General features: G+C 36.0%; 4 protein-coding genes across 7 annotated transcripts; 2 read left to right on the top strand and 2 right to left on the bottom strand.

The window, feature by feature from the left end:
- Window positions 1-194: 194 nt before the first annotated feature.
- LOC117133654 (receptor like protein 23-like) lies at window positions 195-9,438 on the top strand. Its single transcript, XM_033290378.1, has one exon. The coding sequence runs from the start codon at window positions 2,591-2,593 to the stop codon at window positions 5,210-5,212; it is 2,622 nt and encodes an 873-aa protein (XP_033146269.1). The 5' UTR covers window positions 195-2,590; the 3' UTR covers window positions 5,213-9,438.
- Window positions 8,534-8,999, bottom strand: LOC117133377 (protein yippee-like At3g08990). Its single transcript, XM_033289404.1, has 2 exons — window positions 8,818-8,999; window positions 8,534-8,744 (listed from the first exon to the last, which is right to left on the bottom strand). Exons 1-2 carry the CDS (start codon window positions 8,997-8,999, stop codon window positions 8,534-8,536), a joined length of 393 nt encoding a protein of 130 aa, XP_033145295.1.
- A 3,264-nt stretch (window positions 9,439-12,702) lies between the features above and the next one.
- On the bottom strand, window positions 12,703-21,044 carry LOC103865210 (condensin complex subunit 2). 3 transcript variants are annotated; one of them, XM_009143002.3, is made up of 13 exons: window positions 16,649-17,187; window positions 16,467-16,568; window positions 16,257-16,374; window positions 15,843-15,907; window positions 15,703-15,763; window positions 15,426-15,626; window positions 15,036-15,331; window positions 14,807-14,951; window positions 14,455-14,714; window positions 14,315-14,345; window positions 14,008-14,153; window positions 13,785-13,895; window positions 12,703-13,695 (listed from the first exon to the last, which is right to left on the bottom strand). In XM_009143002.3, exons 1-13 carry the CDS (start codon window positions 16,910-16,912, stop codon window positions 13,489-13,491), a joined length of 2,007 nt encoding a protein of 668 aa, XP_009141250.1. In that variant the 5' UTR covers window positions 16,913-17,187; the 3' UTR covers window positions 12,703-13,488. The 3 variants fall into 3 exon arrangements, with proteins under 3 accessions (XP_009141250.1, XP_009141253.1, XP_009141252.1); XM_009143004.3 differs by having other exon boundaries at window positions 12,706-13,695; window positions 14,455-14,711; window positions 16,649-21,044; XM_009143005.2 differs by lacking the exon at window positions 16,649-17,187 and having other exon boundaries at window positions 16,257-16,378.
- Window positions 21,045-21,277: 233 nt separating this feature from the next.
- Window positions 21,278-22,450, top strand: LOC103865212. 2 transcript variants are annotated; one of them, XM_009143007.2, is made up of 2 exons: window positions 21,278-21,503; window positions 21,878-22,450. In XM_009143007.2, the coding sequence occupies exon 2, from the start codon at window positions 21,904-21,906 to the stop codon at window positions 22,315-22,317; it is 414 nt and encodes a 137-aa protein (XP_009141255.1). In that variant the 5' UTR covers window positions 21,278-21,503; window positions 21,878-21,903; the 3' UTR covers window positions 22,318-22,450. The 2 variants fall into 2 exon arrangements, with proteins under 2 accessions (XP_009141255.1, XP_009141254.1); XM_009143006.3 differs by having other exon boundaries at window positions 21,372-21,503; window positions 21,869-22,450.
- Window positions 22,451-23,341: the final 891 nt, after the last annotated feature.

Consider the following 23,341-nt stretch of genomic DNA (forward strand, 5'->3'; position numbering starts at 1 on the left):
TCCTTTGTCTATTAGCTTTGTTTGGATGTGTTACTTGATTTTAGGTGATGCAAGTGATGGACGATACCCTTTATAAGGCTCTAGAGTTGTGTCAACACCTGCATTAGATCTTTAGACTCCACCGGGGAGTTTAGTAGCCACCACAGCTGGGAAAGAGACTAATATGGTAAGCAAAGTCTGAAAAAAAACAAGTTCAGTTCCATCGCATACAGAATTTAACATAAGAAAACTGACATGTTTTAGTCTTCTTTCTGCAGATTTGAGGCTACGAGAAGAATAAGGGATAAGGAAGAGGAAATGAACAAGAGAATTATGAGTAGTCAGGCTTTGACAGTAGAGTATGTAAACAAATCAAGTTGGCATCTTTCGGTATTTGAATTGTCGGCAGACGCGATTCAAGCAACCGATGAGAAATTTATGAAGTGTGGAATGGATGGGTATCAAAACCCTTTTGAAGCAGAACATCTATACCGGGTAGTTTCTCTCTTTTTTAAAAAAATTGTCTTCAAACACATAATCATAAGGGATGGAAGAAGAAGGGTGTCTCTCTTTTCATCTTGAAGTAGTAACAAGCATATATATATTTTTTTCTTCCCATCTAAATTAGTTCTCAATTGCCAATAGTGTCATGTGCCAAGTAAATAGTTGGTGGTGATTCTCCTTCTACCACTACTGAATCGTAACAATGGCAACCATTATGAGACTGTGAAAAACTGTAAATGCGAGTGCCACTTCTTGCAGTCATTTTTACTTTGATACACAGACTGCTTAAAAGAAAATGATGAATATCATGAGAACGTTCATCTATATGGCATATCGATGCTGGACCAAAAGGCCCATCCAGGCTTTCGCTAAAGTTGTAAGACATCCACCTGTACAGACCTGAATATGTATTATAGGATGACGCTCATCTTAAACAACTCATTGTCTTTACATTTTCTTGAAAGGTCGAAGTTGATGAATCAGTGACTGTAAGAATTTTTTTCACTAACACGATCTGGTTAGAAGTAAACATTCAAAATGGACACATCATCAACGACGGGTTATTGACTTCCAAAAGGGAATTTGTTTAGCACATAATTTCACTGAAAATAATCTGAAACATTATATATATTATTTCAGCTAAACAAGAATATCCAATAAATAAATAAAACCATTTTAATAATATGTATAACAAAGTTGCCAAAATATAAAATATACTTATAACATAAATAATAAGATAATATAAAAATAAATATCAGAAGTTATTTTATAAAAACATTTTAAATAATGAGTACATATATATCTAAAAGCAATATTATATTTGTATGGTTCTAGGAAATGTTTTTACAAAAAAAACGAGGAATCAATGCCTATTAATTTAATAGAAACAGAGATAATCAACTGTAATATATTAATTTAATTTTATTCACTATATAATAACTATTGAAAGATGTAAAACAACTACATTTGAATAAACAAATTTAGTGATGAGAAAAACCTATGCTTTTTAACAAGATCAACAAATACAAATAGTTAAAATTATTATCAGCTGCATAAATGAAATTTTAGCATATTAAAATAAATAAATTATTTCGTTAATTTTCATTTAATTTTCCTATCATGAATAAAAAATATAATTAATTTATTTTTCCCTTAAAGTTACAAAATATATTCCTACTCCCTCCTGACTCTTAAATTAAACATATAAAAACTGTAATACATACGTAAGCCAAAAAACTGGCATCTAACACAAGTAAAAAAGCTCATTGATATTACCTCATGACATCTACTGACATGCACTCCTAAAATATATTATTAGTTCATGACCCCCAAATCTTAAATGGCAACAACTAATAATTCAGACTCAAATGAACTACCAATTAACAGAAGAGAATCAAATAAATGGAATGCATAAGAGAAATTAACGTCTGATCCCGGCGCGTAGCGCCGGAATACCCCTAGTAACCAATATTCAACAGATATTTCAATCACAACGTAATCACTTTGACAAAATAAACTAGGAGCTAGACCATAACGTGTTCACTTTGTCATAGTTACTGACTTGATGTTTCAAAACGCTCTCACTCAGTCATAATTACCATGCTTTTTCGCACAAATATAAACGAGACTGTTAAAGAATCAAAAATGAAGAATCAGAGGATTCTATTTCTCCACACTATACTACATTACACATACCAAGAACGATTCCGTTTCATTAGCTGATGAATTTTCATAGTTCAGGATCGTGCTTTGGTTCGGTTTAATGATATTTTGTTAGCTAAACCATAATGTGTACGTAATCATTTTGACAACAACTTTGAAACCTGACAATCTACAAACAAACAATACTCATTAGAAACTTGTCTATTCGTTTTACTAACTTGACTTCTGTAACTTTGAACATTTAATGTAAGAAATTTCAATGTGATGTCATTCTAAATCCAAATTTCACGTCAGAAATTGAGTGGCTCTTAGACATTCTTCTTCACAAGATACCTCAAACTTCTTCTAAGTAGACTTTTATTCCAATGCAAAACCACATATCTCTATTTATACCAGTTTGTTTTCTTTCACTTTTCTTTAAAACAAATTTTCTTTAAAAGATTTTATGGCCACCATGTCCGAATGGCTTGTGCGTTTGCATTTTCTCTTGCTAGTCTTGCTATGTTGTGTCTCCCCTTCAAGCTGCGCCACTATAAAATTCATTACAAGTGATCCTCTTGTTGGTCTTGTCGGTTGTCATCCCCACCAGATTAAAGCCTTTACGCAGTTCAAGAACGAGTTTGATGCCCGCCGTTGCAACCACAACTATAATGGAATCTGGTGCAATAACTCGACAGGTGCAGTCACGAAGCTACGACTCAGGGGATGTCTCACCGGAACTCTAAAGTCCAACAGTAGCCTCTTCCAGTTTCACCATCTTCGGTTTCTTGATCTTTCTCACAACAACTTTGCCTCCTCTTCACTTCCTTCCGAGTTTGGATATCTCACCAAATTAGAGGTTTTATCTCTTTCCTTTAATGGCCTCACCGGCCAAGTTCCTTCCTCATTTAGTAACCTAAGCATGCTTTCTAAACTAGACCTTTCCCAAAACGATCTCACTGGTAGTTTCCCACTTGTGCGGAATCTAACCAAGCTCACAGTCTTAGACCTTTCTCACAACCACTTCTCTGGAACTTTGTACCCCAACAATAGCCTCTTTGAGTTGCACCACCTCCTCTACCTTAATCTAGCTTTCAACAACTTCAATTCCTCTATCCCTTATGAATTTAGCAATCTCAACCAATTAAAAGCCCTTTCTCTTTCCTCCAATGGCTTTAGCGGTCAAGTTCCTTCCATATTTAGTAACCTAACCCGGTTAACTTTGTTGTACCTCGACCGAAACAAGTTAATTGGTAGCATCCCATTTTTACAAAATCTAACCATGCTCTCTGTTCTAAATCTTTATGAGAATCACTTCTCTGGACCCATTCCTTCTTATCTCCTCACTATGCCATCCTTAACATATCTTGATCTGCGTGGAAATGACCTCACCGGTTCTATCAAAGTTGATTACTCATCTAGGCTCCAATACATGTACCTTGGGCATAACCATTTTGAAGGAAAGATCATAGAGCCTATCTCAAAGCTCACCAACCTCACACATCTAGACCTTTCTTACCTAAACACAAGCTACCCAATCGACTTAAACCTCTTCTCCTCTCTCAAATCTTTGTTGCACCTTGATCTTTCTGGTAACAGTATATCTCCAGCCAGCTTACGTTCAGATTCATCCATCCCGTTGACCTTATCAATGGTGTTCTTCAAGCATTGTGGAATCAAGAAGTTCCCAAACATGTTGAAAAAACTTCATAGCATGCAGTTTATAGACCTATCCAACAATAGAATCAGCGGGAAACTTCCTGAGTGGTTATGGAGCCTTCCTCAACTAGGCACCCTAAACGTTGTAAACAACTCTTTAAACGGCTTTGAAGGCTCAACAAAAGCTTTATTAAATTCGTCAGTGCGGATATTACTTTTGGAGTCAAACAAGTTCGAAGGAGCACTCCCAAATCTACCACTCTCCATCACTGTCTTCTCCGCGGGTACTAATAACTTCACAGGGGAGATACCTCTCTCAATCTGCACCAGGAGATCGCTCACCGTCCTTGACCTAAACTACAATAACTTCACCGGTTCAATTCCTCAATGTGTGAGTAACTTCACTTTCGTGAATCTCCGGAAGAACAACTTGGAAGGAAGTCTTCCAGACATGTTCTGTGTTAGTGCCTCTCTTCGGACACTTGACGTTGGCTACAATCAACTAACCGGAAAGCTTCCAAGGTCGCTTCGAAACTGCTCCTCTCTAAAGTTTTTAAGTGTTGACAACAACAATATCAAAGACACGTTTCCTTTCTGGCTCAAGGCTTTACCGAACTTACAAGTTCTTACTCTCCGTTCAAACAAGTTCCACGGTTCGATATCTCCTCCTAATCAAGGTCCTCTTGGGTTTCCGGAGCTACGAATATTAGAAATATCTGATAACAAATTTACCGGAAGCTTGCCACCAAGATATTTCGAGAACTGGAAAGCAGCATCATCATCACTCACAGGGAAAGAAGATGGGAGTTTATACATGGTGTATGAGAAGAATCCATACGGCTTGATTGCATATACCTTCACGGATCATATAGATTTGCGATACAAAGGTTTGCGTATGGAGCAAGCGAACGTCCTCACTTCGTATAGTGCTATTGATTTTTCAAGAAATCTTTTGGAAGGACAAATTCCTGAATCTATTGGTCTTTTAAAGTCGTTGATTGCACTAAACCTATCAAGCAACGCCTTCACAGGCCATATTCCTGAATCGTTGGCTGATCTTAAGGCTCTCGAGTCTCTAGATATGTCCAGCAACAAACTCTCTGGAACTATTCCCAATGGACTTGGGAGCGTGTCGTTTTTGTCGTACATAAATGTGTCTCACAACCAACTCAAAGGTGAAATACCGCAAGGAACACAAATTACTGGGCAGCCTAAATCTTCATTTGAAGGGAACGCAGGGCTTTGTGGTCTTCCTCTTGAAGAAAGTTGCTTCGACACTAGTGATGAACCTCAACCACAAAAAGAAGAAGACCAAGACCAAGAAGAAGAAGAAGTGTTGAACTTGAAAGCAGTGGCCATAGGGTGTGGATTAGGAGTGTTGCTTGGATGGGCTATAGCACACAAGTCGTATCATTTGTTCGTCCGTTGATCGACTATCTATTAGGAAGATTAGGCCTGTTCGTTTAATAAACGCAAGCGACAGCGGCAAATGCAACGCTAGAAATAACAGCGGTAGCGGCAACTCCGGTTTACTTCCGTAGTAGCTTTATTTATTGCCGCTGACTGACGCTAGTTGCTGCGTAAAACGAACATGCATATTGTGTCAAGTATAGATACATCTGTTTAACCGATATGACAAGTCATTAATCATAAACTCGAGCTATGCTTTCTTTTTTCTTACAGAACACCTGTTTATTATCTAGAGATTCTTGTGATTTTCGCAGATATTGATCTGGATTTGGTTTACGTTAGAAATTTTTCTAGAGATGTATTTTCTCTTTTGACTCGCAGATAGTGAAATTTTTGGTGATTAGCGTTTAATCATTTTAGCTTACATTTCTTCCTTCGTAGCTCTTTAAAGTCTTTATTTTCTTATTAGTTTTGTTGAATACAGACTAGGAATTTGCTCCGAATTGCTATTTTCAACATCCTGAGAGAAGTATTTCAATGATAAATCCGTTTGAAAGAAAAATATCACTGGAAAAAAAGTTTTGTTTATGATTATTTTTTATTGTAAAATTTCTTGCAGAGCATAATTTTGCATTTCATGGTATTAGTGCTAAATTAAATGAAAATAATAATGGGAATTGTTTTAGGATTAATTGAAATTTTAGTTGAATTTGATTGAATTGTCTAAGAAAATGTGGAAAGAATAATTGAAGAGGATATCTATTTTTATTATCTTGGTTATAATATTCAAAATGAATTGATAATTTTGATTGCTTCTACAATTAAATCTGAAATTTAAGTAAAATAAAACAATCAAATATTTTTCTATGAATTAGGAACTTATGCAAATATTTTTTTTTGGTCGTATTCTATAAAGCTTCAGAGTATAAAGTTTTAGAGTATGATTAGTAATGAATTCTCGAAGAGTTTGTCACCATCAAAAATAAAGAAAAATAATTAAAAAAGAGAAAGAATATAGAGGATAACTTTTGAAAAAACTTTTTACATCTTCAGAAATCAATTCTACATGTGGTAATTAATTAGTGTGCCAACACTTATAAAAAGTAAGAAAAACGGAATAATATTAGTTTGTCTTTCAGAGAAAAACTTGGTGGCTTTCTACCACTAATGTTGGCTTCTTGCAGAATACAGAGAATGATTTATATATACTAATAATGGGCTCAATGACAAACGGCTAGGCCCAATATAATTCTACCAAGCCCAAGCTTGTCACTTAATTAAATTCACCGTCTCCTCTGCTGGTACTAATAATTTCACAGGGGACTGAGGGAGGAGATACACCTCTCTTAATCTGCAACAAGATATCACTTACTGTCCTTAGATCTAAACTACGACAACTTCACCGGTCCAATTCCTCAATGTGTGCGTAACTTCACTTTTTTTTGTGAATCTCCGGAAGAACGACTTGGAAGGAGACATGGAACATGATGATCTCGGCTTACGTTCAGCGCGGTCTGATGTCGGAAGCTCGCCAGGTGCTCGATCAAATGCCTGTGAGAGACGTGGTGTCATGGAACACCATGCTCATAGGTCTGAAGAAAAGCAGAGATAATGATGGTGAGAGAGCGTTCGGTGAAATGACGGAGAGGAACATCGTAACGTGGCACACAATGTTGATTGGGTACGTAAACAACGAGGAGATGAGTAAAGCTAGGGACTTTTTCGATAAGATGAGTCAAAGGAATGTCTTTTCTTGGACTGTGATGATCAATGGTTACGTGCAGTGCACGGAGTTTAAAGTAGCCTTGTTGCTTTTCCGTGAAATGGTTGAGTCTTGGAGTAACAGGCCGAGTCATTACACGTTTTCGAGTGTTTTAAAAGCGTGTGCAGCTTCATCGTCGCTTCTTATGGGGAGACAAGTGCACTCGTTGCTGCTAAAGGAATCTCAAGGTTGAGAAGAGAGCATCCCGCAGCTTATGATGTTCTGTGTAGAGTTCATGGCGAGAAATGGGATTGGACTAGTGTTATGGAGTTGAGGAGATTGATGAGGAAGACTAAAGCCAAGAAACAAGACGCTAGTAGCTGGATTGAATAGAGCTGATGTGAAACAGGGCTTTTTGGTCTTCCTGCTCCTTTGAAGGTAATGCAGGACTTTGTGGTCTTCCTCTTGAAGAAAGTTGCTTCGACACCACACAAAACCATAAGCAAAAAGAAGAAGACCAAAGTTATCTGGATTTAGTTTACGTTTGAAATTTTCCATTTTCTCTTTTGATTCTCGCAGATAGTGAAATTCATCGTTGCTTCCTAGTGATTAGCGTTTATTATTTTAGCTTAGGTTTTTGATGGTTCCTTTTCTTTATCATTGATTCTATGATGCCCTGCAGAGGAAGTCGCTCATGTTCTGCATATGTTAAACAGTAGATGGTCCAATGCTTGCAAGTTCTGGCGAGATGATGATGATTAGCTTGAGAAAAAAAGTGTAGTTAAGTGGTCGATAGCTGAATTAATTGCTGTTTCATGGCAGTTTACTCTATAATTCGCGAGTTTGTCTTATGTTTTGATTGAGAACTGGTTCATAGTTCACATGCTTTATGATTTTCATAGAGATCAGGAGTTCATCTTGCAAAATGGTTCCTACACTACGATGATCACTACATTTTGCTTCTGCTCCAGCGCACCATTGTGATGAAGCTTCTGTACTAAGATGATGTGACAGTATGGTTATAGCCTTGTAAATTCTATCAATCCTGGTGATAGCACTGCAGCTTGAATAGAGAGAGCTTCTTAACTCTGACTTCCAGACAAACGATAATAATAAGCATTTGAATACATTTCCTAGTTTACTGATTAGGTTTGCACACTTGTAATACAAGTATGCAAGTGTACAACTTTGCCTAGGTTGCTGATTACTGGTTAACTACATGTACCAAAATTATTTCCCTCTAATACTTGAACCATAAGTTAAAAATATATAGTCAAAACCATAAAAATCTCTTTAGCATCAACAAAAAACACATGGTAACACCATTATGATTCAGACAGATATCTCTCGATTGTAAACACAGAAGAGAACTGAAAATGAGGAACCTAAAGTTTCAACACAGTAACTCCCAAAAAATAGTTACTTGTCAGTCTCGCTACCATCTAATCACAAGATGCACTGAAGTAAGGGAAAGTATGTATATATATAATGCCAAATATCTCCTAAAAATCTCATCGATGCTTCCTTGCAGTCCAAGAAACTCAAGACCCCTAGAAAGAAGAAAACGTTTTGATTAGAGAGAGAGAGATAGACCCAGTCCATCAAAATCAAATCAAATTCATTATAGAGTGAACTTACTCAATCTTGTGGTAGATTATCCGGTGGTGGAGCAACACGGCCATGCTCAAAGACGAATGCTGGCATGATCTCATCTCCTGGTAATTGATCTGGCGGCGGTGCTGGATTTCTCCACCCGAGAAGTGCGCAACAATTGACGCATGACACCTCATGGCCGGAGAAGAGATCGTCGTGGTAGAGAACAGGGACTTCGGCAATCACGACATTGTACCTGCAGACAAAATCCTTTACATTCATTTTTTTTTCTTTTTCAAATTTTAACAGTTGAAGAAAGGGAAACTTACACAAGGTAAAACTGATATAAGTCGAGCCATGCATCCAAGAGATCTTCACTTTTTGCGATTTGAACGTTGCATGTAGCGCATGTATAGACTGGTCCGTTGTTTTCGATCAAGAACACTCTTCCCATAACTCCAAAACTGCAATCATTAACGTATACTACTTTGACTCGGAAGAAAGAATCCATGGAAACGTATACTACAAGAAACACAGAGAGTAACTCAAAAGATTTCTATTGCCGACAAGTTAAAGATATTTCTAAATGTTGAGGTTTAATAAAGAGAGTGATGATCACTTTCCTGAAACAATACGGGAAGAAACAGATAGAAGTTCCAAGATTCCAAGAACATGCGCTAAACATTTATATCAGATACTATTATTAAAAAGACTGATCGGAAGATAAGGAGAGATCAAGAGAGATAGACAATCACCTTAGAGGGTGATATTAGCGGGAAACGCGACGAGAAATGACGAGAGAGTCAGAGAGAGAGGGAGAATCTCAGAGAGAATGAGAAAGACGAGAGGGTATTTCAAAATTTCCCAAGGATTTATATGAATTTAAAACTTAAGGCCCAATAAGAAAGCCCAATACGCACGCAAAGTTTTGTCTCATTTCTATTTAACGTCTCTCTCTCTTAAAGCATTCTCGAATTCTTCTAGAATTTATTACTTTCTAGGACACTTTTTGTCTTTCAAATTACACTATCAGGCACTTGTGGCTGGAGACACACTTCTTGCTTGTGCAATGTCCTACTTGCCCTTTAAGTAAATACACTCTCTCTTAACTACAACTCTTCTCACTTCACCAACTATAATAGTTTTATGTTTTTTTTAAATGGATAAAGCTTCCTTTTTTTTATCATACGTAAACCAAACCAATATTCTTTCTTCATCCTTTTTCTTTTGAAATCAGATCCACATTCCCAAATATCTTTTAACGCTAATCCGCCAACCCTCTCCTATTTTTCAATTGATTTTCAAAATCATTTTTCCAATTTTATGAACCTTAATTATGGTGATTTTCTCTGTTCCTCTTTTTCTTCTCCTTGCGCCGATCTATTGACGTTGTTGGTAACGGAGGCGTCGCTGCCCAGCTCTGTTCTCTTGAATCTTTTCTTATTTCTGGTTCCATTTCTCAGCCATGGATACAGCTATGGAGTCAACCAAATCTCGTTCGTCGAATCAAAAGTGACATCTCCAAAGTCACCGAAGTCACCTCCATCAAACTATCTGAGCTCCTCCGTGGTTACTGAAACCAAATCTGGTAAATGATTGTCCAGTGGCCAAATCCCCTCCTCACACTACACCTTCCGTTATGGAGGTTTTAGGTTCTTCGGCTTTCAGTTTTTATGGTATCAGTAGCTGAAGCTTTCACTTTGAACATCTCCGAAGACTTACAAAAAAAGGTGTGAGAACTAATCTGAATTGGCATACGGTAACTCTAACACAAAATTTCCAGATTCTTCTTTTTTTCTTCATGCATTAAAACCCAAAACACAAAGGGATTATGTGTTTGTGATTCTGTTTGCTTCCAAAAAAACCCAAATTCTTTTTCTTGTTCTTTCACAATGAGTTTGTGATTATGTTTTGTAATGTGTCTATTAGAGATTTTACTTAAAAAATTTACAGATGATGTAAGCTCTTGTTTGTTGACTATTATAAAGCCTTGTAATATAATCGGCCCTCCTCTGTTTATTGAACATGTTATATTTGTTGGTTAATTGTCTTCATGTCCACAAATTTAATCATATTGACTAGGGAAAGAAAAATCATTAAAAGCTTTGTTTGACAGAATTATAACCTATCAGGCACTTGTGGCTGGAGACACACTTCTTGCTTGTGCAATGTCCTACTTGCCCTTTAAGTAACTACACTCTCTCTTAACTACAACTCTTCTCACTTCACCAACTATAATAGTTTTATGTTTTTTTTAAATGGATAAAGCTTCCTTTTTTTTATCATACGTAAACCAAACCAATATTCTTTCTTCATCCTTTTTCTTTTGAAATCAGATCCACATTCCCAAATATCTTTTAACGCTAATCCGCCAACCCTCTCCTATTTTTCAATTGATTTTCAAAATCATTTTTCCAATTTTATGAACCTTAATTATGGTGATTTTCTCTGTTCCTCTTTTTCTTCTCCTTGCGCCGATCTATTGACGTTGTTGGTAACGGAGGCGTCGCTGCCCAGCTCTGTTCTCTTGAATCTTTTCTTATTTCTGGTTCCATTTCTCAGCCATGGATACAGCTATGGAGTCAACCAAATCTCGTTCGTCGAATCAAAAGTGACATCTCCAAAGTCACCGAAGTCACCTCCATCAAACTATCTGAGCTCCTCCGTGGTTACTGAAACCAAATCTGGTAAATGATTGTCCAGTGGCCAAATCCCCTCCTCACACTACACCTTCCGTTATGGAGGTTTTAGGTTCTTCGGCTTTCAGTTTTTATGGTATCAGTAGCTGAAGCTTTCACTTTGAACATCTCCGAAGACTTACAAAAAAAGGTGTGAGAACTAATCTGAATTGGCATACGGTAACTCTAACACAAAATTTCCAGATTCTTCTTTTTTTCTTCATGCATTAAAACCCAAAACACAAAGGGATTATGTGTTTGTGATTCTGTTTGCTTCCAAAAAAAACCCAAATTCTTTTTCTTGTTCTTTCACAATGAGTTTGTGATTATGTTTTGTAATGTGTCTATTAGAGATTTTACTTAAAAAATTTACAGATGATGTAAGCTCTTGTTTGTTGACTATTATAAAGCCTTGTAATATAATCGGCCCTCCTCTGTTTATTGAACATGTTATATTTGTTGGTTAATTGTCTTCATGTCCACAAATTTAATCATATTGACTAGGGAAAGAAAAATCATTAAAAGCTTTGTTTGACAGAATTATAACCTCCAATGTTTTACAAAAAAAGATTCGTCCACAAGAATTTTTTTGCTAAGCTTCCGAAACCACAAACACAAACGATTTTTGTGTTCGAGTTTTCAAAGTTTTTTCACCTTTCTTATCTATCCATGTCCACATCTTTTTTCTTTACGTATTCTTTTGTACATGATCAAAATTTTCTCATCCACACTTTTTATGTCCATGCATTTTTATATAATTGCTAAAAATATATAAAATATATATACGAACATGGATCTTAAAATATAGAGGAAAAAAATTATAATTTATTGTAATAATTATATTTCTTTTGTGTATCTTAAAATCTGAAAAGAAACAAATAAAAATCGAAACCGGAATGAATAATAAAAGTATAAATAAACAACGGTAAATTGACCTTTGTATGATTTGTCTAATCATGGACCGGTGCTTTGAACCTTTGTATGATTTGTCTACAAACTTTGTCCACAAAAATCTTTTCCACAAAAGTTTTTACATAAAATTTGTAAGATTGAAATTTTTGTCCATAAAATTTTGTACATTAAATGTTTCTGCCATATCAGTAGATATTTTGAATTTGTCCATCAAAAATGTATCTACAAAATACCAAAACACTATCCACAAAGCACATGTCCACGACTATTTCAAATGTGTCCATCAAAAATGTATCCACAAAATTGTATCCACAAATAGCAAAATACACAGTATAAAATTTAAATTTGATTTTTATAAATATTAAAATACATATATACATATGGATATCAAAATATAAAGAAAAAAATTAATAATTTATTTTATGTGTTTATATATTTATTTATATAGTAAGATATAAAATAATGGCATATATAATATGTTGGAAAATTTAAAAAGTTACTTTTAGTATAAAATATTCTTGTTAGATATAAAAAGAGTCAAAAGAATACTCTCTCTCTCTCTCTTTTATTTTTGTACGTGCTTTCATTTTTTTATGGCAATCGTGCTTTTTCAGCCATTGGATCTTCTTTTAAAATTTTAAACTTGTGGCCATAATTACTTCTCACATGCTTTCATAACTCATACAAAGAAACGAAGCCATAACAAAAGGCTCTGGTCCCACTAACTCAACTGAATCAAACAAAAAAAGAAAACGGTCTAGTTAGGTCAAATAGAGGGCATTCTGGTCCGAAAATTACTTTGGGAACCGGGAATGTGCTCCTCCAGCGAGAAGTGTCTTATACTGTCAAAAAAGAGAAAAATGTGTCTTAATTGGTAACGCACTCATTCTTCTATTGGTTCTCTGTGACTTCTTCCTCATGCTTGATTCCTTGTGGTTGGTAGTAGATATAAAATTTTAATACTAGTTCTGTTAATTTTATCATTAATAAGAAATGATTTTAAAATCTTAGGAGGTAGGTTTTGATTTTTGAACTATAATTGACTTATGAAACTATATTTAAATCCATTCTAACAATTTTCAATCCAAATTATTGTAATAATCTATTAAACACGAATTACACCAGAAATTTAAATTCTTTTAATGAAAAGAAATTGTAAATCTAAGAACCAATAATACAAGATCTCAACATCTTTTAATTGAGGCATTATATATTCTGAATGTAATAACCAATAACACTAGGTTTTAATATATAAATTACAATCAATCATCTAATAACAATGGATTATAAAATCAATAGAATTTGCTTAATAAATCTACTATTGAATAACACCACCTTAGCTACGACATAAAACTTAATAGGCAACATAAAACACTTGGCTTCTCTTCTTGGTTTCGCTTCACTTTTCTTTCAGGCATGCTGGATCGTTAGATCGTCCAAGTCTTGAGAGCCAATTAGTCTGAGATTGTGCTCATTCGCCAAGTGCAGCAAACAGATGAAACATAGATGTGGAGAGATGTCTTTGGTTGTACCAGCCGCTTTGCAATCATCTGGAAAGCTAGCCAATAGCTCTTTGAACGATCTATTTTCAAGTGGTTCTTGTTGGTGTTCCTCATCCTACCACAGATCAGATTATGTCAATTTCATCACAATAACGGGTAGAAAAGACGAAGCAGAAAGCAGGAACTGTGTTTATGTTAGTTAACCTGAATTGGTGGTTGAGGAGATTCCTGAAGACACTCCCAAAGGGTTTCCTTTAGCACTTGCACATCAACTTGTTTTGAAGCTTTATCATATTGAACCTCGATTTTGTTGACCTGAAGCATGAATTGTGCAGGTCAATTACATCAATGTTTGATTGCTAACCATAGGTCGATTACATTCTTTTGAATTGTAACGCAATGACCATATGTATATCAATATACATACCTGGCGTGGCTGAGAGATTAATGAGTTGGTGGTATCCTCTGCATCACTATGATCATTTCCATTATCAAACGGGCCATCATCATAGACATTATCATTTTCCCAAGATCCCGCATGTTCATAATCATCATTTTGCTGTCTTGCTTCACCTGGAATACATAACATAATAAGTGAAACCTAGGTTCTTTTCTCAGAGTCCCAAAACAGTATTCACTGATATTTTTAAAGCCATTTCTTTGTAAAGGCAATTTTATAACGGTAAGGACAACAAAAAACTGGTATGTGCCTTGCCTCATGAATGACTTGTTACCTGAGCATTTTCTTCTCTTCCTCCCAATGCACTGTTACCGTTCAGAAAATTTACTTCAGAAGAGATGGCAAATAATGGATGGAGACAGAAAGGAAAAAAATAGCAAATAGTGCGCAGGTCAGTGTTTAGCAAGCCTTTACCATCACATTTGGTAGTAAAAATAGCTTTACTAGATTCTCAGGTTGATAATGGCAATCCTCTGGAAGCTGTGTTTGACAAGGGGCTCTACTTGCAGGGAGAAGTAAAGACTTTGGGTTTTTTGGAGGGGCAAAGATATCAGGCATCTCTTCCTCCAAAGCTTTTGTAAAATCTAGTTCAGGCTCTGCTTGTTTCTTTTTCCTGGTTTTCTTTGCTGGTGGGGAAGATCCGTTTTCAGAAGCAAGGTGATCATCTGGACCTGCTAAGAAGGTTCAGAGAATATAAACCCTCAGAGAAACTAGACAACCAAGAGGACTTGTCTTATTGCTTGAAACTGGAGATATATGAGAATACCTTTTGTTTTCCTATACTTCCAGTGATCAGGACCTGCCCAAGAATTTTGCTTAGATGAAATTCCCAACGACAAAAAGAGATATTTATCAACATTCTCGACTCTGTCATCTGAATCTAGGTCTTGCAGTGAGTCTGGTTCCACTTCCTGCAAAACGTTAAGGTCAGAGTCAGGTTTTTACGGCACAAAAGAAAAAAACGATGTGAACATTAGAAGAGAGATGGTTAGAACCTCGGGAAAATTTGAATAAGCTGGCTCTGCATCATTGTGGCCGAAGTTTTCCTCAGCAGCACCAGCTTGACCATCATAATCAAAAGAAGCTCCAAAGTTATCATATCCATCATCATCGTCGGCATAGCTAGCTTCATTACCATGTGATATATCAAATGACTCGGTCCTCTTCTGACCACAAGAAAACGTATCAGATGGTCTTTGGTTCTCTTCATCAAATTGATTGATTATAGCCCGAAGAGATGGTACAATCTCATTCTTCTGTCGCATGTTTAGCACCATTTTCTCCACAAATTCTGCAAATTCAACCACGAAATCAGAGAAAGATTAGTGCAGAACAGATCCTCTGTACAATGGTACAGCGAGGCATATTAGCCAACAAAGGCAGACCTTTAGCAAAGGATAGATCGATTGTTTCTGATTTATCATGCTGATTTGCAGAGGAAACAAGCTTTCCAGGGATTTCTTGTGAATCAAATAGAACTTGACACCCTCCATAGACTCCTAAACTGTTTAGCAGAAGACCCTTTGCTCCACCTTCATCAAACTGTGCTGAAGTTTGATGATAAAGGGGATCCACTGCAAACGCCACTGTAACCAAAAACGAAATGTTATCCTGTATTTTTTCACAAACGACAAAGGGAGTTAAGCTAAGTCAATATAATACCGTCGAACTTCTTCACGTTAAGGGCATCAAAGGAATGTTCCAGTGTTGATAATGGCGATATCTGCAGTTTTAAAGCTCATCAGTAAGTACTAAGTAGTGCCCTCTACTATATCCAGAAATGGGATTTGTCTATAAACTACCTTTCTCTCTGTCTGTTTCTTTTGGTTTGTTGCATTTCCTACAGAACCAGCAGCATCCTCGTTGTCTAGGTTCATGAAAAAAAGAATCAGAAAAGGGCATAAGATACAATTTTACTTGCAGTACATTCTTTAAAAATTAGAGCTAAACAAATTTAAAATTAATGCATAGCATAGCCAATAACTGTAGTTCTTCAGATGTCCTCTTTGATTTTAAAATAGAAGCCAAACAATAAAGAAACATATTCATCTGCATACGTCACCAATCAAAAGACTAGTTCGCCAAACCAAAAATACATGAAGAAAACACTTCCACAAATTGACAAAGCTAATATCTTTTCAGTCAAAAGCTTACACTGGCAGATATAACCAATGCTAAATCTAACAATAGTTCCGTGTGTAAGATATGGAAGTAACCTCCGGTGTCATCATGGCCAGCTCGAGTAATCCCACCCAAAACCTTGTAAGCCTCTGAATGAACCGAGTCAACCCTCATCGAGTAAATCTTAACTCCAGCTTCAAGAGTGCAACTTGCCTGACTTTGAGTAAAAAACAATTACTTCTCCTTTTTCTTTCATCCTTTTGTAAGTATCCTCCAAAGAAGAATTAAACCAAAAAAGCCTTTACCTTTTGAAAATTAGTTTCCGCATTGTTCTCATCCTCAACTTTAATGATCTCACAGAGATGGTCAATCAAATTCAACTCCCACGTGTTCTTCTGATTGATTTTCTGCTCAACACAAAAACCCACACAACATTAATAAAAATCAAATACCCAAATAAAAAATGTACGAACTTGCAATTACTTACGTTTTCGCTAGCCAATTTGATACAGTTCTGGAACAACTCGAGAATCTGCTGCTTGTCGAAGCACGGATCGGACTCCTTCTCAGGCTGCTGGGGTCCACGAGCGAAGACCACTGATTTACGACGGCTAGCTGCGACTCTGGCGGCTCGGGCTTGCTCTCGCTCCAACCTGTCGTCGTTGGATCCCAGGAAGAAGGGACTCGTCGGAGCTTGGATCCGAGTCGAAATCGGCTTTTGCTTGGGGTTTGGAGTTAGGGGATCCTCCATGATAGAAGTTCGCCGGAAAGTTACTACACTGTTTGACGAAACGTCGGTTAGGTTCGACGGAGGTTGTGAGAATTTGGGAATTAGGGATTTTTGATTTTCCCTCCGCTTTTGCTGTTTTTGAATTTCGTTTAGTTGAAGCAGCTACCTAGGTAACGGCTGTGTCGACGTCAATTTTTTTAATAAACTTTTGTTCGTTTTATTGATGTCGGTACTGCGTCTGCGTCTAAACGCTGCGTTCTCGCGTCGATCGCCGAAAAAATCTTTGTCTGCGATTAAAATTGCGTCGACGTCGACGTCTACGAAACGTTAATGCCGACACTGACGCCAACGCCGACACTAAAAACTGCGGCAACCAAACGAACATAACTGATACTGTTGAAGCGCGTTTTACGTCGTCCCTTAATTGTTTAATTTTTGGTTTACTCGGTTCATTCGATTAAAACACGCACAATTAATTGGATAAAATCTAGTCAAGTTCGGTTTATTCCAGTTTACTAAAATTATTCGATTTATTTGATGCTCTTTATTTATCCGGTCTATGACTGTCGAACTGATTGATATCTGCTTGCCGAACCCAACACCGATTAAAATTTTCTAATCTCGCTGATTGTTCTTAGCTAAACCGGATGTGAAACACGAAACCAAAAAATTTTCAGTTCAGACGGTTCGGTTCACTTAAATGCTAGTGATGAACCGATATGTTCAATTGCCCTATTCGGATATTCCCCAATGCAAAAAAACAAACGAAAATTTATTTAAAAGAGAGAATCAAACATGTCAAAGAGAGTCAAGTTAATACATGTCAACCTTATGACAATAACTATCAATATATCATGTCAAGGTATTTTCTTTAACTTTCTTTTTTTGTCATTTGATTACTGAAAGATTTACATTCTGCAAATATTTACGGATTCATGGCTCTAGTATGTCAACATATATTACTGGACATTGTCGGCTGATCATGTTTCACATCTGTTTCAGGTTCCTAGCGCAGAGTCAACCTCAAAATTCTTCTCTCACTGGGATCCAGACTCGAAGATGTTTACTGTAAGTCCTTCTCATCATAACCCCATAGCTTTGTTTTATTTTCTAAGATCTAAAAACGTTTATAAATGATGTACGTATAGCCGAGAATCGTGTGTTATGTACACCAAAATATATGGTTCTTATTTGATATCTTTTTGAAAATGACATTTTTATGGAGTGGACCATCTGTGTCCGCACATGAATAAATAGTGCAACAAATACAACACCGTAAGGAAGTTTTTATGCATCTATTCTCATTGTCCTCTCAACCGTCTCTTCAAAAAGGTCTCTTTCCTTCACCCTTTATTTTTGTTTTGTTTAGTTTCCACGCATCTTATGAAGAGAAACAAAACATAGTAAACCAAACAACAAATGATTCGATTTCGACTTCTTTGCCTCTTTGTTCTTCTCTTCACTCTTGTTTGTGTTTTCTCCAAAGCCCCAAGCACTCATGCTGCTGGAAGACGAAGCTTTTTCTCAGGACCTTCTAGAAGAGAGAGAGAGTTCTCACACTCTTATGCCACACGTGTAATCGGCTCTGGACAATTCAAGCCGGAGAAGAGAAAGATTCCGACGGGGTCAAACCCTTTGCATAACAAGCGATAATGAAGGGTTTATTTATATGCCGGCAACAAATTAAAGAATATTAGTTTCCTTTTTATCTTTTGTTTTGGGTCTCTCTCCCTCTCCTTGTTTTTAAACTGGAGAATATATGTAAAATGTCTAAATATATAAACTTATGTGATGTATACATACTCCCATATAACTGGAGTAGCTAGGAGTTTTCTAAACGTAAATTTAAGGATTCAGATCGATTGCAATTGATCATATGATGTTTATGTATGTAGAAGTAAGTGTTGTATAGTTTGTGTAATTGTGTTCTAAGAATTATGATTCCTTTTTTTCATCAATTATGATTCCTTATATGGTTAAATAACACACATAACATGATTTTTTGTTTAATCGTACCATACTATAGTTAGCAAAGATATGTTTGATCAAAGATGATTTTCTGTTTATAGCTAATATATTTTACTGTTTAAAGACTATTATTTAAAATAATTTCATCTGCTTGAGAATAACAAATTTCAATGATTTTCTGTTGATAGCTCTGTTAAGGGCTGCGTCCTTGCGAGTTAGGAATTAGTCTATTCTCTGCAATCACTGTTAAATTATTTTCTGCAGGTTCATAAAAATAAATTTTCAATAATTAGCGGATCGTTAGCATAATATAAACAATATATAAGGGTGGGAAATTTTCTAAAATTTGATGTTGATTCTTAATTATTATGGAAATAGAAGAAGAAGGATAAAATAATTGTTATAGTTGTTGATGTAGAAAATTGTGGTTTAATTATTTGGTTTATGGTTAATGATGGAAAATAAGCCTGTAAGATTGACTACTCCAATCAACTCTATGAAAATCGAGCTTTTATCTAAAAAGAAACGTGACTAGATTATCTCATTTTAGATAAAAGCTCGATTTTCATAAAGTTGATTGGAGTAGACAATCTTTTTTTTTTTTAACTTTGGTATGGAGTAGACAATCTTACAGGCTCATTTTCCATCATTAACCATAAACCAAATCAATAAATCACAATTTTCTACATCAACAAATATAATATTTATTTTATCCTTTTTCTTCTATTTCCATAATAATTTCAGATTATTAAAAGAGAGTATGAAGAACTCACCGAAGGAATTTACACCCATTTTATATTCATCACGACTTCAATTTATTTTTTGTGTTTAGCGCAGGCGCATTTGTTTATTGTGAAATAGGAAAAATCAACTTTGATCAACAAAATTATTATGCAGTTGAAAGTGGAAAAAGGGTATAGTTTTCTTGATATCAATTATAGCACAAGGCATTATAATCCGAAAAAGGCTAACTCAAAGTCGTATACGTATCTATATGCGAATATTACAAACATAGAGTATATATATATAGTGTTTTTCTCAAAAAAAAGAAAGTATAGTGTTACTTTGATCTAAGTGTGACACTTCAAAAGATCAAATCATGTATGCATGTGTTGTTATAAGAAAAACACTAAACTAACCCGAAAAAAACATTTGGGAAAATTAATGACTACATGTACTGTGACAGAAGGACATGGACTGAACGCACAGTATCAACTTATCCAAGCTGACCACAAATTTCTCCATTGAGGCCTGAAGCAAAATAAGAGAACATCTTGTGTTTCTTTGGTTTGATCATAGAGGAGACAACGCAGGAATGTCCCAGAAGGTGACGAGCTTTCCACCATACGTACCAATCTTATTTTCATTTAGAAAATAGCCTATTTTAAATAAGCATCATGTCCAGTCAAAGTACCGTTGATATTCTCTTCCATTTTCTTTACTTTATCGCATAATAATACCGTACAGTCTCTCCCACTCAACCAAGTATTGGACCATGAACTGCATGCTACAACACTCCACAATTCAAGTCTTTAGCGCAGATAGCAAAAAGGCGATCTCAATGACTTATAACAACTAAGTTTATTACACAATTTTTCAAAAGAGATCAAAGAACTTGCAAGATTAAGTAGACAATTTCAGTCTTTTAGTCATTTTCATGTTCCTAGGGTAACTAATTCTGACAGTTGAATATTTGATCAAAAGTGTTACTTCATTTCGTGTGGATTTATATTTTATCGGTTGTTATGTCCAGACAATTTTATTATGCAATAATAGAATAATTAATCTTTTGTTGTAAAAAAACAAGTGTAAGCTCACGGTTCTACGCCAAGTTCTAACCCAAGCCTTTCTTAACAACTTCTCATTTATTTTATTTTAGAATGTAATCAAATTTCTTCTAAATCACTATATCACCAGTTTGAGCTTTTTACATGGACTAACCACTAGTAAATAATATATATAATTCAAAATTCGTGTTGCTTGGGATCCAAACATAAACACGAATACTTCAACCTAAATCGGAGCTTGCGGTACACCCAGCGAAGGAGCTCCTTCATCCACCACATGCTTAACCGTGGTGGTGAACTCCACCTTGTCACACTTCTCAAAACCAGATTTGAACCGGCCATAATTAGTCATCTCAACCGGTTTAAACGGACGTTCACCCAAAACTTTCAAAAGATCATCCTGATGCAACACCTCTTTCTCCAGTAAAAGCTCAGCAACCTGAGCCACTTACTCTTTGTGTCTCTTAATGAGCTCCACCGTCGTCGTAAGCCTTTCTCAACCATTCCCTAACCTCCTCGTCTATGATCGCACGTGTTTGGTCGCTATACGAATTGCAAAAATCTATACCAAATAAGACCAGCCCCACCTTGTCACTGAAACCATACACAAGCACCTTGTCAGGGAATGTAGCAAAAACAAAAACAATTGGGTAACAATAGCACAAAAAAAACTTCCGGTGTAAAATTAAACTATATCAAAATAGTAGGGTCGTTTCTGTAATTTATTATTAAATCCTCCACTCTGTTATAATCTCATCAAACTGGGAAGTGGATAAGCCTGGGCTCAGGGTTTTAGGGTTCTTGAAGTCACTCACTCACACTCTTCCATCTCTATCCACTATCTTCACCATACACAGGTAATCAAAAACTCATATAGATGAGAAGGATGTGTCTTAAATTCTGAAATTGATGACATTTCATGTAATTTTCTGATTTTAATCGACCCATATGCTCTGTTTGGAACCAAACTCGTGTTAGGTTCGGAACTGAAACAATCACCATGTTATTTCGAGATTTCGTTTCTCATTAGTAATTGAGCATAAAAAAAATCTCTTGAATCCTGAGTTTATTACACCTTGTGTCATTGATTCATAAGCTATTACACAAAGATTAGATAACAAAGCCTAATGCTTTACAACAATTCACAATCTTTCGATATGTGTTATAGAAATCTCATTGTGGGTCTAAGGAGATTCAATATCTTAACGTCTCTTCTCTATAGCTTCCACAGATTCTTAAATTTGAAGAGAAGCAGCCATGGCAAGTCTGATAATGTCCACACCATTCCCAGCTTCTCTCACTCAATCCAAGAAAACGAGTAAACTCTCTTTTCAGAGAGCCTTTAAGGTAACATCTATGCAGACACCGTTGGAGGAGCTATACAACGTTAAAGTGGAGCGTAAAGTGTCGCAGAGACGGTTAGACGAGCTCGGCGTTTCGAGATGGTCGGTTTGGAAGACGGGCAAGTGTAAATTGCCATGGGACTGGCAGGTGGATCAGCTGGTTTACATAGAAGAAGGAGAGGTTCGTGTTGTGCCCGAAGGAAGCAAGAGGTATATGCAGTTTTTAGCTGGAGATCTTGTTCGGTACCCGAAATGGTTAGAGGCTGATCTTTTCTTTAACGCTCCTTATAGCGAACGGTATTGTTTCAAGGCCTATGGTGATGACTGATTGAAGAGTAGAGTTTGAGTTTAGAGCCAAGAAAGTTTAAAACTTGTGTGTGTGTTGTTATAGCCTGATGGATCTTTTGTAACAATATAAGAAGACGGTTATCTTTTTCTTCTTCAAAAATTTGTATTACTAATCAGAGCAGAGATAAAGAAATCAATAGTGAGCTCTCAAATCAAAGTATCTTGTTTTGAAGAGAATGAAGCATTTTAAAATGAACTAAAGGACTTTTACAAAGGAACAATAAGGGGCCGTTTGTTTCACCATTTGTCATTTCCATTCAAATGATTCATTTGTATGATCTATTCAAATGATCCATTCAGATTTTTGTGATTGTTTGTTTGTCCATCCACATAACCCATCTAGATGAATCATCTAAATGGATCTTATGTTTGTTTCTTTATTTTCATTTCCATTCAAATGAGTTTAGCAAACAAATTACCAAAATACCCTTATGTTGATTTAATCATATGTTTGACATTAATTTTAACTATATTACATTTAATTATTTAATTTAATATATTTACATTAGAATTATTTCAAAATTAACGAGTTTTCTTTTTTGCGGTTTGAGCGGGAAAACAAGATTTTTCGGTTTTAGCGGAAAACAAGATTTTTCGGTTTTGGCGGGAAAACGAGATTTTTCGGTTTTGGCGGGGAAATACAAATTTTCGGTTTTGGCGAGAAAACAGGTTTTTTGCGGTTTTGTCGGGAAACACGTTTTTGGCGAGAAAACACGTTTTTGCGGTTTTGGAGGGAACCACGTTTTTGCGATTTTGGCGAAAAAAACGCATTTTTGCGGTTTTGGCGGAAAAATGCGTTTTTGCAGTTTTGGCGGGAAAACGCGTTTTTGCGGTTTTGGCAGGAAAACATGTTTTTGGCGGGAAAACGTATTTTTACGATTTTGGCGGGAAAACATGCTTTTGATGTTTTGGCGGGAAAATGCGGTTTTGCGGTTTTGGCGGGAAAATGCAGTTTTAGCGGGAAAGCACATTTTTGCGGTTTTGGCGAGAAAACGCGTTCGGGA

The sequence above is a fragment of the Brassica rapa genome, chromosome A04, assembly GCF_000309985.2.
Source record: "Brassica rapa cultivar Chiifu-401-42 chromosome A04, CAAS_Brap_v3.01, whole genome shotgun sequence".
In the NCBI taxonomy this organism is placed as follows: Eukaryota; Viridiplantae; Streptophyta; class Magnoliopsida; order Brassicales; family Brassicaceae; genus Brassica; species Brassica rapa.